General features: G+C 42.8%; 1 protein-coding gene across 1 annotated transcript in view; it reads right to left on the reverse strand.

Moving 5' to 3' along the window:
- LOC120993823 (dynein beta chain, flagellar outer arm-like) overlaps positions 1–16,153 on the reverse strand; it is a 585,582-nt gene that overhangs the window by 542,455 nt on the left and 26,974 nt on the right. Inside the window, exons 6-11 of the mRNA XM_040422290.1 lie at positions 14,105–14,323; positions 8,849–8,997; positions 7,891–7,999; positions 4,885–5,009; positions 3,609–3,794; positions 249–480 (exon numbers count right to left, since the gene is read on the reverse strand). Of these exons, the coding sequence (XP_040278224.1) occupies positions 249–480; positions 3,609–3,794; positions 4,885–5,009; positions 7,891–7,999; positions 8,849–8,997; positions 14,105–14,323 (1,020 nt within the window). The remainder of the gene's footprint in view (positions 1–248; positions 481–3,608; positions 3,795–4,884; positions 5,010–7,890; positions 8,000–8,848; positions 8,998–14,104; positions 14,324–16,153) is intronic.

Here is a 16,153-nt window from a genome sequence, read left to right on the forward strand (position 1 = left end):
CATTTGCCAGAGGGACAATTTATAGTGTGACCGAAAACGATGCTGGTTAAAGATGTGAATCATTGCATTTATTTCTGGGTCCAATTCATGTTGCTGGCATTATATTTACAGTACTTTGATTCTGTAACCTTTGTTTTTTGGAACAGGCTACCATGATGTTGGTCTACATTTACTGCACACTAGTATTATGAAAGCAAGCCTATCCAAGATGAATAAGCTTACATTAGTAGAAAAAAAATGTGACGTACCTTTATTGTAGTTCTCAAGTCAAAAAATGCTTTCTGAAAAGTACTGTTTTTACCAGCAGTTAAAACATCTGTAACTTGATTCATAAAAGATTCTTTGGCCTGGCAATATGAGCTCCAGATTTCTTGTAACATGGCATCATAACTTGGGGTTCCTGCACCGCCTATCACAGCTACATCACTTAAAGCCTCAAAATGTTTCATTGTCTCCACCACATCAAGAACATCATTGCACCTAGAAGGAAATACACAAAAATAACAAAAGCACATTACTCTACAGTCATCACATAATGCCCTAAGGGAAACAAATCTTCTTTCATACATCGATTTGAAACATCTCAAACACTAATCTAAGATACAGTCGTGATCAAAAGTTAAAGACCACTTGAAAAATGGCAAAAAAATCATATTTAGCATGGCTGGATCTTAACAAGGTTCCAAGTAGAGCTTCAACATGCAACAAGAAGAAATGAGAGTGAGACGAAACATTTTTTGAGCATTCAATTTAATGAAAACAACGAATAAACTGAAACAGGCTGTTTTTCACCTGATCCAAATTTTAGGACCACATGCCTTTAAAAGACCAAATCTGTGCAAAGATGTGGATTCATTGTAATTTTCTGTCAGGTAGTCACACGTTGTGATGGCAAAGGCAAAAAAACTCTCCCTTTTTGAACGTGGTCGGGTTGTTGAACTGCATAAGCAGGGTCTCTCACAGCGCGCCATCGCTGCTGAGGTGGGACGCAGTAAGACAGTCATTTGGAATTTCTTAAATGATCCTGAGGGTTATGGAACAAAAAAGTCAAGTGGAAGACCCCAAAAAATTTCACCAGCACTGAGCCAGAGGATCCAATTGGCTGTCCGTCAAGACACTGGACGACCCTCGACCCAAATTAAGGCCCTTACTGGTGCTGACTGTAGCCCCATAACCATCAGACGGCATCTGAGACTGAAGGGGTTCAAAAACAAAAAACGTCTTCAAAGACCTCGTCTCCTTGAACGCCACAGAACTGCTCGTTTGGACTTTGCAAGAGAGTACCAAACATGGGACATTCAAAGGTGGAAGAACGTTTTATTCTCTGATGAGAACATTTTTTACCTTGATGGTCCTGATGGTTTCCAACGTTACTGGCATGACAAGCAGATCCCACCTGAGATGTTTTCTACGCACCACAGTGGAGGAGGTGCCATAATGGTCTGGGGTGCTTTTTCCTTCAGTGGAACAATGGAGCTTCAAGAAGTGCAGGGGCGTCAAACGGCCGCTGGCTATGTCCAGATGTTGCAGAGAGCATTCCTCATGACTGAGGGCCCTCGTCTGTGTGGTAACGACTGGGTTTTTCAACAGGACAACGCTACAGTACACAATGCTTGCAGGACAAGGGACTTCTTCCAGGAGAATGACATCACTCTTTTGGCCCATCCTGCGTGTTCCCCTGATCTAAATCCAATTGAGAACATTTGGGGATGGATGGCAAGGGAAGTTTACAAAAATGGACAACAGTTCCAGACAGTAGATGGCCTTCGTGCGGCCGTCTTCACCACTTGGAGAAATGTTCCCACTCACCTCATGGAAACGCTTGCATCAAGCATGCCGAAACGAATTTTGGAAGTGATAAACAATAACAACGGAGCTACTCATTACTGAGTTCATGTTTGGAAGTTGGATTTCTGTTTTGGGGGGTTTAGTTTTTTTTGAAAGTGTGGTCCTAAACTTTTGATCAGCTGAAAAACAGCCTGTTTCAGTTTATTCGTTGTTTTCATTAAATTGAATGCTCAAAAAATGTTTTGTCTCACTCCCATTTCTTCTTGTTGCTCTACTTGGAACCTTGTTAAGATCCAGCCATGCTAAATATGATTTTTTGCCATTTTTCAAGTGGTCTTAAACTTTTGATCAGGACTGTATCTATCAAAGGTGGTACATGGTTTTCTTGAACATTGTCCAACCACATACCTAGAAAAAATGGTAAATTTGGTAAATGGTTAAATTGGTAAATGTCTCAATAACCATATAATTCTGGTCTTGCTCATAGCTGAGAGTTTGCTAAAATGATACCTAATTTAGGCAGTTCTGAGTTAAATGGTTTGTTCAGCTTTAGCAGCCTTTCTGCCCTCCATCCCCCACCTCGCCAGACCAGCAGAGGGAAGCATACTTACCTGTTCCCCACCACTGAGTTCCTGCTCCTTTGGCCCATCACTGCGGTTTTAGGGGGCATATCACCACTGTTGCCAGTCACTGGCTGCAGCGGAACATATGATCCCCGTCAATGCCAGAAATTGACAAATGGGGACCAAAGCAATGAGATCGCAACAGAACCCAGGTCAAGCAAGGTTGGGGGGGCAGATAGAAAGGCTGCCAAAGCTGGAAAACCCCTTTAAGTAAATCAGCAGCACAAGACTCTCTTCTGCCCCTACAGTGTGGTTAGAATGTATCAGAAAACGGTGAGAAATATAAAGGTACCCATAAACAGAAGAGTAAAGTCGGCCAAATCCGTCAATTTCAGTTGGTCTATTAGACTATATAAAGTGTATGAGGGTGTGTTGACTCCCCATCAAGACAGGATGCATGTACGTTAAGCAGAGCCGAGGAGGCATGAGTATTGGGAATTCGGAAAGAAGCATTTGACCGACAACTTTATGACTGTTGGGGCTTCCACCCATTATAAGTAACCAAGTAAATAAGAATGCCCTCAATAATGGCCACAAATATCTTGAAAATGGTGGGGCTGAAAGTCTATTAGAAACTTGCAAAATTTTTATGTGTACAGTGGCTACTTTCACATAGGCATATTTAGTCAGTATTTTGCAATATTAACAAGTTAATGATTGGTTCCAAAAGAAAGTATAAGTGTTAATACTGATGCATTGGTTTGTCATAAATTGATAACAGGTCTACGTGGACAGGTTCAGCATTGCTAGTAATTAACGTCCATTGCAACACAAGAAATTATAAGTGAAATATGAAAAACACAATTATGAACAGTCGAGTACTGCAGAAGATAAATACTATAATGTGTATAAATGCTATATACCAGATGTATGAACATAACACTGACAGTAAAACGAATTTCAAACTCCTTCAGATTAAACATATTTCCAGAGAAGAAGCAGCACTCCAATATCTTGAAAAAATTAACAATTTATTCACCCAACGAACAGCTCTTCATTAGGTGAATAAATCACTGGACTTTATCAAGATATTGGAGTGCTGCTTCTTCACTGGAGATATGTTTAATCTGAAGGAGTTTGCAATTCGCCCTTCTGAGGCTTGCACCCCACTTTAATTGCTGCTTTGGCTGTGCTTCTCCTGTAGCAATACAGTAAAACATTATCATTGTTATAATTCCTGTATGATCACGATATTACCGTTCCATAAACATGTTCATATTCTGAAAACAGGGAGCATTGTGCAGAGGCCAGGGAGAATCTATCCAAACAGAGTCATCATTTTCCAGCTTCTTATAATCAGAGAATTGGTCGCGTCCATACACCCATGGAGTTGGAACTTCATACATCTTAACGCTCTGAGATGCTTCCATTGACTTTTTGTTTCTGTGGCAAATACAATTATTTCAGTATAATTATTTAATCTCATGATACAGGGTCTTAAAGACCAGTCCAATCAAAGTTATACAATTATCAATATGTCTTACTTCTTCTCTGATAATCAGAGAAAACAAGCTTTCATGCATGTCAGAATTTAAAGGGAGCTTGTCACCATGAAAGTGTAGCCTACAGGGAGCAGTGTAATTTATACATTTAAATTTGTGCTCATTTTTGGCCTTGAAGTCAAGGATTCGGTCCTATCAGTGATGACAGCCTTCCCTCTATGACTGTGTACACACAGATAGCTGTCATTCACTGATAGGATCAAATCCTTGACTTCAAAGCCCAGAATGAGCAGGAATTTAAATGAATAAATGACAGGTTATACTGAATCTTTTCCCACACAACTATGTATTAATCTGCTCAGCTAATGCTGCTCTATAACATGCTGCCTGCAGATTGCACTGAATTTCGTGGTAACAGGTTCCCTTTAAAGGGGTTCTGCAATTTTTATTTAACTGATGATCTATCCTCTGGATAGATCATCAGCTTCTGATCGGCCGGGGTCCGACACCCAGGACCCCCGGCGATCAGCTGTTTGAGAAGGCAGCGGCGCTCCAGCAGCGCCGCGGCCTTCTCACTGTTTACCGCCGGGCCGCCGGCCCACTGACGTCACGACTAGTATTAACTAGCGTGGGCGCGGCTAAGCTCCATTCAAGTGAACAGAGCTTAGCCACGCCCACGCTAGTTGATACTAGTCGTGACATCAGTGGGCCGGCGGCCCGGCGGTAAACGGTGAGAAGGCCGCGGCGCTGCTGGAGCACCGCTGCCTTCTCAAACAGCTGATCGGCGGGGGTCCCGTGTGTCGGACCCCCGCCGATCAGAAGCTGATGATCTATCCACAGATAGATCATCAGTTAAATGAAAGTGCAGAACCCCTTTAAGGTGAAGTTTAAGTTTACAGTGCTGTTCCAGCTAAGCTTGGGCAAAATAACTATGCAAAGCCTGCCAAAATTTTGTCAATCTCATCTCAGGCAAGACTATCAAGTGACTAAAATGTTTTGGATACATAATCTATATAAATGTTTTACTATACTTGTTTAGAGAAGCAATTTCCTCCATCTTATTCACATTGATTTCATCAGCCTTAATTTTTACATCAAGATAATTTCCGCGGAAAGTTGCACATATTTTTAAAGCTTCCTTAAGCAAACTGTAAGCCTGCAAAAAAAAAAAAAAACATTAAATGTTATGCAAAGAAAACAAAATTCTTGCAAGGCTGGTACAGGAGAAGCTGCCTATGGGCAGAAAGCTACACAATCAGCCTAAGGGCTCATGCACACGAACGTATTTTCTTTCCGCTTCCGTTCCGGGTTTTTTTGCGGACCGTATGCAGAATCATTCACTTCAATGGGTCCGCAAAAACAACGGAAGGTACTCTGTGTGCATTCCGTTTCCGTATTTCCATTCTGCAAAAAAGCAGTGCATGCACTATTATTGTCAGCAAATCACGGTCCGAGGCCCCATTCAAGTCAATGGGTCCGCAAAAAATACGGAACGCACACGGAACACATCCATATGTCATCCGTATTTTGCGGATCTTTATTGTAGAAATGCTATGCCCAGCCCATATTGCTCATGTGTTTGGTGATTAAAAAGTTACTGTTTTCGTTTCCGATCTGCAAAAAACAGATCAAATACGGAAACCATACGAATACGTTTAGTGCAATTACAGAACGGAAGAGGACGTAAATCAGAAAAAAAAAACTCTGATGCAGAACAAAGGATCCGTGAAAAATAGACCGCAAAACAACAACGGCCGTGTGCATGAGCCCTAAGGGTGCATTCCCACGACAGTATGTGTTTTGCGGTCCTCAAATTGCAGATCCACAAGACATGGATACCGCCGTGAGCGTTCTGCATTTTGCGGAACGAAATGGCCAGCCCAATGATAGAAATGATTATTCTTGTCCGCAATTACAGACAAAAAAAGGACATGCTCTATCTTTTTTGCGGGGCCACAGAACAGAAGTACGGCTGCAGGCAGCATGCGGTGTGCTGTCTGCATCTTTTGCAGACCCATTGAAATTAACGGGTCCACATCTGTTCCGCAAAATTGCAACTTATAGATCCAACCAACAAATACCATTTACCTTATCTTAATTTAAAGTGCAAGTAAATATTATACAGTAGTTACAAAATATCGATAAAGTTGTCCACAGCTATCCAACATGACAAGAATGAAATTATATTAGTGTCTAGTATAAAATGTGGTGTAACGATAGATTTACTATGACAGGTTTTCAGGTAGCTTTCATAATAAATGTGTAGTGGCAGGTTTGACCTTATCAGAATAAAACATGCATAAGCTTTTAAGATTTAGAGGGTATTTTAAGAACCTAGAGAAGACGTGGGGTGTATCATTTATTCTGCTTCTTAGCATTTGGATAGTTCTCTAATACTTACTGATACTGAATGACAAGGTATGCTCTAATCAAAAATATGATAGATGACATAGATAGATAGATAGATAGATAGATAGATAGATAGATAGATAGATAGATAGATAGATAGATAGATAGATAGATAGATAGATGAATAGATAGATAATTTGATAGTGTAAGGCCTCTTTCACACGGGCGTCATGTTTTTGGCCCGGATAAGATGCGGGTGCATTGCGGGAAAATGCGTGATTTTTCCGCGCGAGTGCAAAACATTGTAATGCGTTTTGCCCACGCGTGAGAAAAATCGGCATGTTTGGTACTCAGACCCGAACCCGGACTTCTTCACAGAAGTTCGGGTTTGGGTTAGGTGTTGTGTAGATTGTATTATTTTCCCTTATAACATGGTTATAAGGGAAAATAACAGCATTCTTAATACAGAATGATTAGTACAATAGGGCTGGAGGGGTAAAAAAATAAATAAAAATTATTTAACTCACCTTAATCCACTTGCTCGCGCAGCCCGACTTCTCTTCTGTCTTCTTCTTTGAGGAATAGGACCTTTGATGACGTCACTGCGCTCATCACATGGCCCACTGACGTCACGAGTTACGACTAGTATCAACTAGCGTGGGCGCGGCTAAGCTCCATTAAAGTGAACAGAGCTTAGCCGCGCGCAGGCTAGTTGATACTAGTCGTGACGTCAGTGGGCCGGCGGTAAACAGTGAGAAGGCCGCGGCGCTGCTGGAGCGCCGCTGCCTTCTCAAACAGCTGATCGGCGGGGGTCCCGGGTGTCTGACCACCGCCGATCAGAAGCTGATGATCTATCCAGAGTATAGATCATCAGTTAAATGAAAGTGCAGAACTCCTTTAAAGTTACTGTCAGTGCAGCCTGGATGATTACAGTGTTTACTTTACCTTTTAGAGAAATCATGTTCAAATGTGAGCGGTGGGGAGGGTGATCTGTGGTCTGTGGATGTCATTAGTCATTACACTGTTATATGGGGGGGAGGGATCTGTGGATGACACTGTTATAGTGTTATAGGGAGGGGGATCGGGGGTCTGTCGATGTCATGACACTGTTACGGGGGGGGAGGAATCTGTAGATGACACTGTTATAGGGAGGGGGATCTGTAGGTATTGGGTAAAGTATTGCATCATTTCTAAGCATACTTGTGTAAATGTATTGTTGTTATAGCTGCCCCCCCTACTTTTGTCCTGGCCCCCAGTGTGCCCCCCCAAAATTTGAAAGCTAGAGACGCCACTGCACCCAGAATCTCAGCAGGATTGTACTTCACAAACACTCTTTCTCTCCCTCCCCAGACTGACACTCTGGGTGGTGCTTTAAGTCGGCCTGATTACAGCAGGCCTCACCTGCGATCACCTCAGGTGAGAGGAAAACATGCCCTGGAATGAGGGGGTAGATTGGGAGTTCCCACTGCCAAACCTACCATCCCAATCCAATAAAATCCAGCCCTGAACAAATAAAGAAAATAGCTTCAGCAACTTGGTTTGCTGAAGCCAGCGCCATCTTCCTAGACTTTACTTATCTCACCTAGGTGAGATATACACCCCTTTCAGGGCTTCACCGTACACATCACTATTCACATTGCCACAATAGATATAGACAAAACATATAAATATGATAGATAGACACTTACCTGAGGACTGTCTAATATATTAGTTCCCAAGAGACACTTTGCTATCTCACTCACTTCATTAGACATTAGCCTGAGAAGATTTGCAAATACCTTGGGTTGATGATAATATCTGTAGTATAGAAGGAAATAGAATGAAAACTATTTATCATAAAAAGAAGGTTAAATTAGATAAAGGTAAAATGAAGTGTTCACATACACATATGTGGGCCCTGTGTTGTAGCCATTAGGTGCCAATATGAACACAATTGTACGTTCAGTTTCTATCCAATAAGAGTATATCAATCTAAACCACTGTGTGTAAACAGACACTGTGTGTCAGAACCTACACCATAAATAGGGAATAGGAAAGTCTTATTTTACCAAGATAAAAAGTGATCACAAAGTATTAAAAAATAACTTTCAGACAAGCAGACTGAGTTTCTATGCCAATTTTAAATTCTTTCTGCAAGATGTCCATAATTAGGCTACATGCACATGGCCGTATCTGTTTAGTGGTCCACAATCCAATATGATCCACAAAATACGAATACTTTTGTTTTGCAATCTGCATTTTTCTCAGTCCCATTAATAGAAATGGTTATTCTTGTCAAAAAAGTAGATGCTGTCCTTTTTGTTATTTTTTTGCGGACCGTTAGAAATCAAAGGACCCGTGTGTAATAAATAAAATATGCCGATCGGACGCAGATTCAAAATACGGTCATGTGCATGAGGTCTTAGAAAAATGGTAGAAGGGGGCTGAAAGCAACAAGGATAAAAAAAAATTATACACCTATATATGACAACAATACTATTATATAATAACAAATACAATGCCTCAGAGACATGGTCTTTGATCCATGTAAAGACAAGTTAGTTACCTCAGTGATGAGGAAAACACTGACATAAATATTACATGAGTAGTTTGAAACATTAAAACACCCCGAAATGAACACTGCAGCGCTACCCATAAAATGACTACCTTGAATGTATCCAAACCAAGTATAAATTATGTAAGATTAGAAAGAAGCATTTCTTCTTCTCTTTTGGAGTCTCAGCAGACTTCAGCTCATCGTAACAATGAGTTAGGGTTTTCAAAAATGCCAAATTTTCTGTTGCTTCATTATGTGCCTAACACAAATATAAATTAGACAGTTATAAAAAAAAACATCATGTACTGTATGCATTGTAAAGTAGGAGCAATCAACAAAAGGCATCATATACAGTATATACCAGCAGTGGTGAACCTGCCACATTATGGGAGCCTTAGTTACGGCCTACTGACACATGCACATATCATTGAATCACATGTACCACCATATATACACTGCTCAAAAAAATAAAGGGAACACTTAAACAACACAATGTAACTCCAAGTCAATCACACTTCTGTGAAATTAAACTGTCCACTTAGGAAGCAACACTGAGTGACAATCAATTTCACATGCTGTTGTTCAAATGGGATAGACAACAGGTGGAAATTATAGGCAATTAGCAAGACACCCCCAATAAAGGAGTGGTTCTGCAGGTGGTGACCACAGACCACTTCTCAGTTCCTATGCTTCCTGGCTGATGTTTTGGTCACTTTTGAATGCTGGCGGTGCTTTCACTCTAGTGGTAGCATGAGACGGAGTCTACAACCCACACAAGTGGCTCAGGTAGTGCAGCTTATCCAGGATGGCACATCAATGCGAGCTGTGGCAAGAAGGTTTGCTGTGTCTGTCAGCGTAGTGTCCAGAGCATGGAGGCGCTACCAGGAGACAGGCCAGTACATCAGGAGACGTGGAGGAGGCCGTAGGAGGGCAACAACCCAGCAGCAGGACCGCTACCTCCGCCATTGTGCAAGGAGGAACAGGAGGAGCACTGCCAGAGCCCTGCAAAATGACCTCCAGCAGGCCACAAATGTGCATGTGTCTGCTCAAACGGTCAGAAACAGACTCCATGAGGGTGATATGAGGGCCCGACGTCCGGAGGTGGGGATTGTGCTTACAGCCCAACACCGTGCAGGACGTTTGGCATTTGCCAGAGAACACCAAGATTGGCAAATTCGCCACTGGCGCCCTGTGCTCTTCACAGATGAAAGCAGGTTCACACTGAGCACATGTGACAGACGTGACAGAGTCTGGAGACACTGTGGAGAACGTTCTGCTGCCTCCAACATCCTCCAGCATGACCGGTTTGGCATTGGGTCATTAATGGTGTGGGGTGGCCTTTATTTGGAGGGCCGCACAGCCCTCCATGTGCTCGCCAGAGGTAGGCTGACTGCTATTAGCTACCGAGATGAGATCCTCAGACCCCTTGTGAGACCATATGCTGGTGCGGTTGGCCCTGGGTTCCTCCTAATGCAAGACAATGCTAGACCTCATGTGGCTGGAGTGTGTCAACAGTTCCTGCAAGACAAAGGCATTGATGCTATGGACTGGCCTGCACGTTCCTCAGACCTGAATCCAATTGAGCACATCTGGGACGTCATGTCTCGCTCTATCCACCAACGTCACGTTGCACCACAGACTGTCCAGGAGTTGGCAGATGCTTTAGTCCAGGTCTGGGAGGAGATCCCTCAGGAGACCGTCCGCCACCTCATCAGGAGCATGCACAGGCGTTGTAGGGAGGTCATACAGGCACGTGGAGGCCACACACACTACTGAGCCTCATTTTGACTTGTTTTAAGGACATTACATCAAAGTTGGATCAGCCTGTAGTGTGTTTTTCCACTTTAATTTTGAGTGTGACTCCAAATCCAGACCTCCATGGGTTGAAAAATTTGATTTCCATTTTTGAATTTTTGTGTGATTTTGTTGTCAGCACATTCAACTATGTAAAGAACAAAGTATTTCAGAAGAATATTTAATTAATTCAGATCTAGGATGTGTTATTTTTGTGTTCCCTTTATTTTTTTGAGCAGTGTATATTAGCAGAAGGACCCGGCTTTGCTCAGGTATATTTTATCTATTTCATTTAATGTTTGTGTGTGTTGTTAAAAGATATCTACAAGTATCTACTATAACAGTGACATCTACAGTACCCTGCCACTTTAACAGTGACCTCCACAGCGGCCTGCCCCCTTAACAGTAACATCCGCAGCGCCCTCCCTTTTAACAGTGACCTCCACAGCGGCCGCCCATTTAATAGTGACCTCCACAGTACTCCGTCTCGTTAAGTGATTTCCACAATAACCCGCCCCCTTAACAGTGACCTTTGCAGAGCTCTGTTCCCTTAAAATTTGACCTCCACAACACCCGGCCCCCTTAACAGTGACCTCTACAGCACCCCGCCCCTTAACACTGACCTCTATAGCAGACCGTCCCCTTAAATGTGACCTCCACAGTTCCCTGTCCTCTTAACAGAGACCTCCACAGCGCCCGCCTTTTTAACAGTGACCTTCACAGCATCCCGCCCCCTTATCAGTGACCTCAACAGCAGCCTGCCCCTTTAACAGTGACCTCCACAGCATCCCGCCCTCTTAACAGTGACCTCCACAGCAGCCCGCCCCATTATTAGTGACCTCCACAGTACCCCATCTCCTTAACAGTGATTTCCACAACACCCCGTCCTCTTAACAATGGCCTCTACAGCAATCTGCCCTTAACACTGACCTCCATAGCGGACCGTCCCCTTTACTGTGACCTCCACAGCAGCCAACTCCTAGGGTGGCCAGAGGTCCGGTTTTAGGCCGGATAGTCCGGCTTTCAGACTCCCTGTCCTCCTTTCCGGCGCAGGGCCGGCTATCGTCACCTAGCAACCGTCCGCATCCGCACTTACTTGCGGATGCTTGCGATTTTTTACGCAACCCCATTCATTTCTATGGGGCCTGCGTTACGTGAAAAAAAAGAGGAGCATGTTGCGATTTTCACGCAACGCACAAGTGATGCGTGAAAATCACTGCTCGTGTGCACAGCCCCATAGAAATGAATGGGTCAGGATTCAGTGCGGGTGCAATGCCTTCAACTCACGCATCGCATCCGCGCGGAATACTCGCCCGTGTGAAAGGGGCCTTAGTTCTGCGGTGCGTGAAAATCGCAGCATGTTCTATATTCTGCGTTTTTCACGCAGCCCTGGCTCCATAGAAGTGAATAGGGCAAGGAAGTGCGGACGCAATGCGCTTTTCACTGATGTTGCTAAGAGATGTTGTTTGTAAACCTTCAGTTTTTTATCACACGCGTGAAAAACGCATCAAAACGCATTGCACCCGCACGGAAAAAACTGAACAACTGAACGCAATCGCAGACAAAACTGACTGAACTTGCTTGCAAAATAGTGCGATTTTCACTGAACGCACCCTGAACGCATCCGGACCTAATCCGTCACGCTCGTGTGAAAGAGGCCTTATTCATGGATATGAATGATAATAGTAGGTGAAGAATTGGCAGTATGATAGCTTTTCTGTTCTCTTAAGGCCTCTTTCACACGGGCGTTGCGGGAAAATGTGCGGGTGCGTTGCGGGAACACCCGCGATTTTTCCGCGAGAGTGCAAAACATTGTAATGCGTTTTGCACTCGCGTGAGAAAAATCACGCATGTTTGGTACCCAAACCCGAACTTCTTCACAGAAGTTCGGGCTTGGGTTAGGTGTTGTGTAGATGTTATTATTTTCCCTTATAACATGGTTATAAGGGAAAATAATAGCATTCTGAATACAGAATGCTTAGTAGGTGATCAATTGAGGGTTAAAAAAAAATAAAAAAATTAACTCACCTTCTCCTCTTGTTCGCGTAGTTCCCGGTCTCTTATTTACTTCTTTAATGATGAGCTGTGGGCTAAAGGACCTTTGGTGACGTCAGATCACATGCTCCAATCACATGGTCCATCACCGTGGACCGTGTGAGCTGTGGGAGCTGTGGGCTAAAGGACCTTTGGTGACGTCAGATCACATGCTCCAATCACATGGTCCATCATCTTTTAAGAAGTAAAGAAGAGACCTGGGAACTACGCGAACCAGAGGAGTAAGTGAGTTCATTTTTTTATTTTTTTTTAACCCTCAATTGATCACCTACTAAACATTCTGTATTCAGAATGCTATTATTTTCCCTTATAACCATGTTATACGGGAAAATAATACAGTGAATAGACTGTCACCTAGCAACCATGCGTGAAAATCGCACCGCATCTGCACTTGCTTGCGGATGCTTGCGATTTTCACGCAACCCCATTCACTTCTATGGGGCCTGCGTTGTGTGAAAAACGCAGAATATAGAGCATGCTGCGATTTTCACGCAACGCACAAGTGATGCATGAAAATCACCGCTCATGTGAACAGCCCCATAGAAATGAATGGGTCGGTATTCAGTGCGGGTGCAATGCGTTCAACTCACGCATCGCATCCGCGAGGAATACTCGCCCGTGTGAAAGGGGCCTAATAGAACAAAAAGATAAAGATGCCCACAGGAAATCATTGCACCTTTCTATTTAAGTCACTACAATGGGTCTTCTCTGGTAGCATTGAGACTGTAATTAACCCTTTCATGACTGGGCGATTTTTCATTTTTTTTTTTTTTTTTTTTCGTTTTTTACTCCCAGCCCTCCCAAAGCCATAACTTTTTAATTTTTCTATTCACAAAGCTGTATGAGGGCTTGTTTTTTTGCGAGACAAGATGCCCTTTCTAACGGCACTATTGACGGTTGCATACAATGTGGTGGGAAGTGGGGGGGGAATTATAAATGGGGTAAAATTGGGGGGAAAAAACACAATTCCAAAACAGTTTTTTGGAGTTTTGTTTTTACGATGTTCCCTATATCATAAAACTGACCAGTTAGTTTCATTCTCCAGGTCAGTACGAATCCGGAGGTACCACATATGTTTACTTTTTATTGCGTTTATATACTGATAAAAAAATAAAAACCTTGAAAATATATTTTTTTTCCATATTCTCCATATTCTGACCCCTATAACTTTTTTGTATTTATGTATGCGGAGCTATGTTAAGACTCATTTTTTGCTGGGCGATCTGTACTTTTCAGTGCTACCATTTTGGGGCCTGCGCGACTTTTTGATCACTTTTTATTTCATTTTATGTGGGTGGAGAAGCGACCAAAAACTACGAATCTGCCATTTTGACTTTTTTCCGTTTTGCCGTTTTCTGTATGGGTTTACATTTTTTATATTTTAAGCTTGTAAGCCTGTCCTTGCCTGAACAAGCAGTAGACCCCAATAAGACAAATGATACTCCTAGAAGGCACAACTAGTCGTTTAGGAGGAAACAAATCCCATGAAGTTAAGCTGTGAAGATGCTTGTACTTACTTTCTTCACATCCTGAGTCACCGATGTAATGGATTTTCCATACATACTTTTTGCCTGCTCCAGGTGGCAGACGATTTCTTTGGCTTCAGCAGAATTTAACTGCATTTTGATAGATTCTAGGTTGTGAATATGAACTTCCCACATTTCTTTTTCATGGTAAATCCCTGCAAATACCCCCTTGGACTTGATCTCTGCAAAGGGGTCATGTTTAAGTACAACCTGTTTAAAATATATGAAGAAAGAAATACATATTCTTGTCAGAACTTCAAGAAGACTGCAGTAGTTTGTCATTTTCAACCAGACCATGCATTCTGGTTAAATCCCATCCCAATGCTGTCAAATGAACGATTGTATAGGCATATGCAGATGTCAGCCATAATTCCATGAACATGCCCTAGAAATCTACATCAGTAGCTTATTGTAAAATGACGGGATTCATAGCTACAAAGCCTACAAATATAGTCATTATTCTGAATTCACAGGAAGCAAATGTAAAATCGTAAGGGTCAAAATATATGTATCTTTCTGGCAGCTCCTGGCAAACCTCTGGATCTCTGGTAACTAAGTTCATAAATTATACAACTATTTATTGGTGGAAAGTTTCTGCAAAGTGCAAAACTGTTTTCAATGCGTAATTGGTGCAATCAAAAACTAGTACTGATGGATCAAAAGAACGGAAAAATAACGGTGATGTGAACTCTCCATGACACAGTTTAAAGGGACATCCAGTTAAAATGATCCAGTATTCTATAGATATACATGGGAAGATCTTACTGGTAAAGTCCACTGATTTCCTGAATGAAAGGACTCTACAAAGAACTTAAAGGAACTTGTCATCAGGATTTTGGGCCCCAAACTGACATCAACCTGTTATCCAGGATGGTGACAGCTTCCCAACGATAGGCAATCCCCTCTACATGCGTACCAACCGATGAGACTTGAAAAAGCCAAAACGTCGTCATCATCATCATGTTGAGAAACGATTCTTTAAATCATGAATGTTCTCCCTTTCTTTTAATTTTTGCTGAGACAACGGAAATTATGTACAAACATCTCGTCAAGATATAATTTTGATCCACATTGAATGTATATCAGACTTGAATTTGGTTGTAGAACCCTTTTTGGTTGCACCGCACCCTACACATGGCGTGCTTCTCCACTATCGCTCCAGCTTCCCAATGATGTCATTGTATCTTCTGAGCGATTCAGCGCAAGTCAGAAAAAACTGCTTGACTGCTGTATTGTAATCTGTTTCAAGAAGTGAGAGGTTGTTTTCTGCCTCATTCCTCAGTACTAGGCCTCAAGGTACAGAGACTAAACATCTCTGTATGAACCATCTAGTGAGAACCACCTGCACAATACAGTACTCCAGGAAAGGAGAGAGAGGACAGAGCTGGAAGTTCCAGGACGTGTAACGGCCGAGCAAACAGAGTCAGCATCAAAAGCTATCAAAAGCCAAACACATTACTGTTGTGAGTGGGAATTTGCTAAGATACCATCCACACTTAGGGCTTTTTCACACGAGCGAGTCCATTGCGGGAATCACGTTCTGCGTGTGAGCGTGATCCTCCGCTCTGGACTTGCGGCAGCGCACGGCGTTATCATGATTTATAATGCTGTGTGCCTCTGCTTGACCTTATTGCTACAGAATCATACTGACAGTTTTATGTCACTGTGAATCTGTAGAAGTAAGGTCAAGCAGAGGCACACAGCATTATAAATCAGTATAATGCCGTGCGCTCCTGCAAGTCCAGAGCGGAGGATCACACTCACACACGGAGCGTGATTCCCGCAATGGACTTGCTCGTGTGAAACAGCCCTTAGGGTCCATTCACACGTCCGCAATTCTCTTCCGCATTTTGCAGAACGGAATTGCAGACCCATTTATTTCTATGGGGCCGCACGATGTGCTGCCCGGATCCGGAAATGCAGATCCGCACTTCCGGGTCCGCAATTCCGTTCCCGAAAAAAAGTAGAACATGTCCTAATCTGGTCCGCAATTGCGGACAAGATTAGGCATTTTCTATTAAGTGGCAGCCTTGTGCGGTC

The sequence above is a fragment of the Bufo bufo genome, chromosome 3 (genome assembly GCF_905171765.1).
Source record: "Bufo bufo chromosome 3, aBufBuf1.1, whole genome shotgun sequence".
NCBI lineage: Eukaryota > Metazoa > Chordata > Amphibia > Anura > Bufonidae > Bufo > Bufo bufo.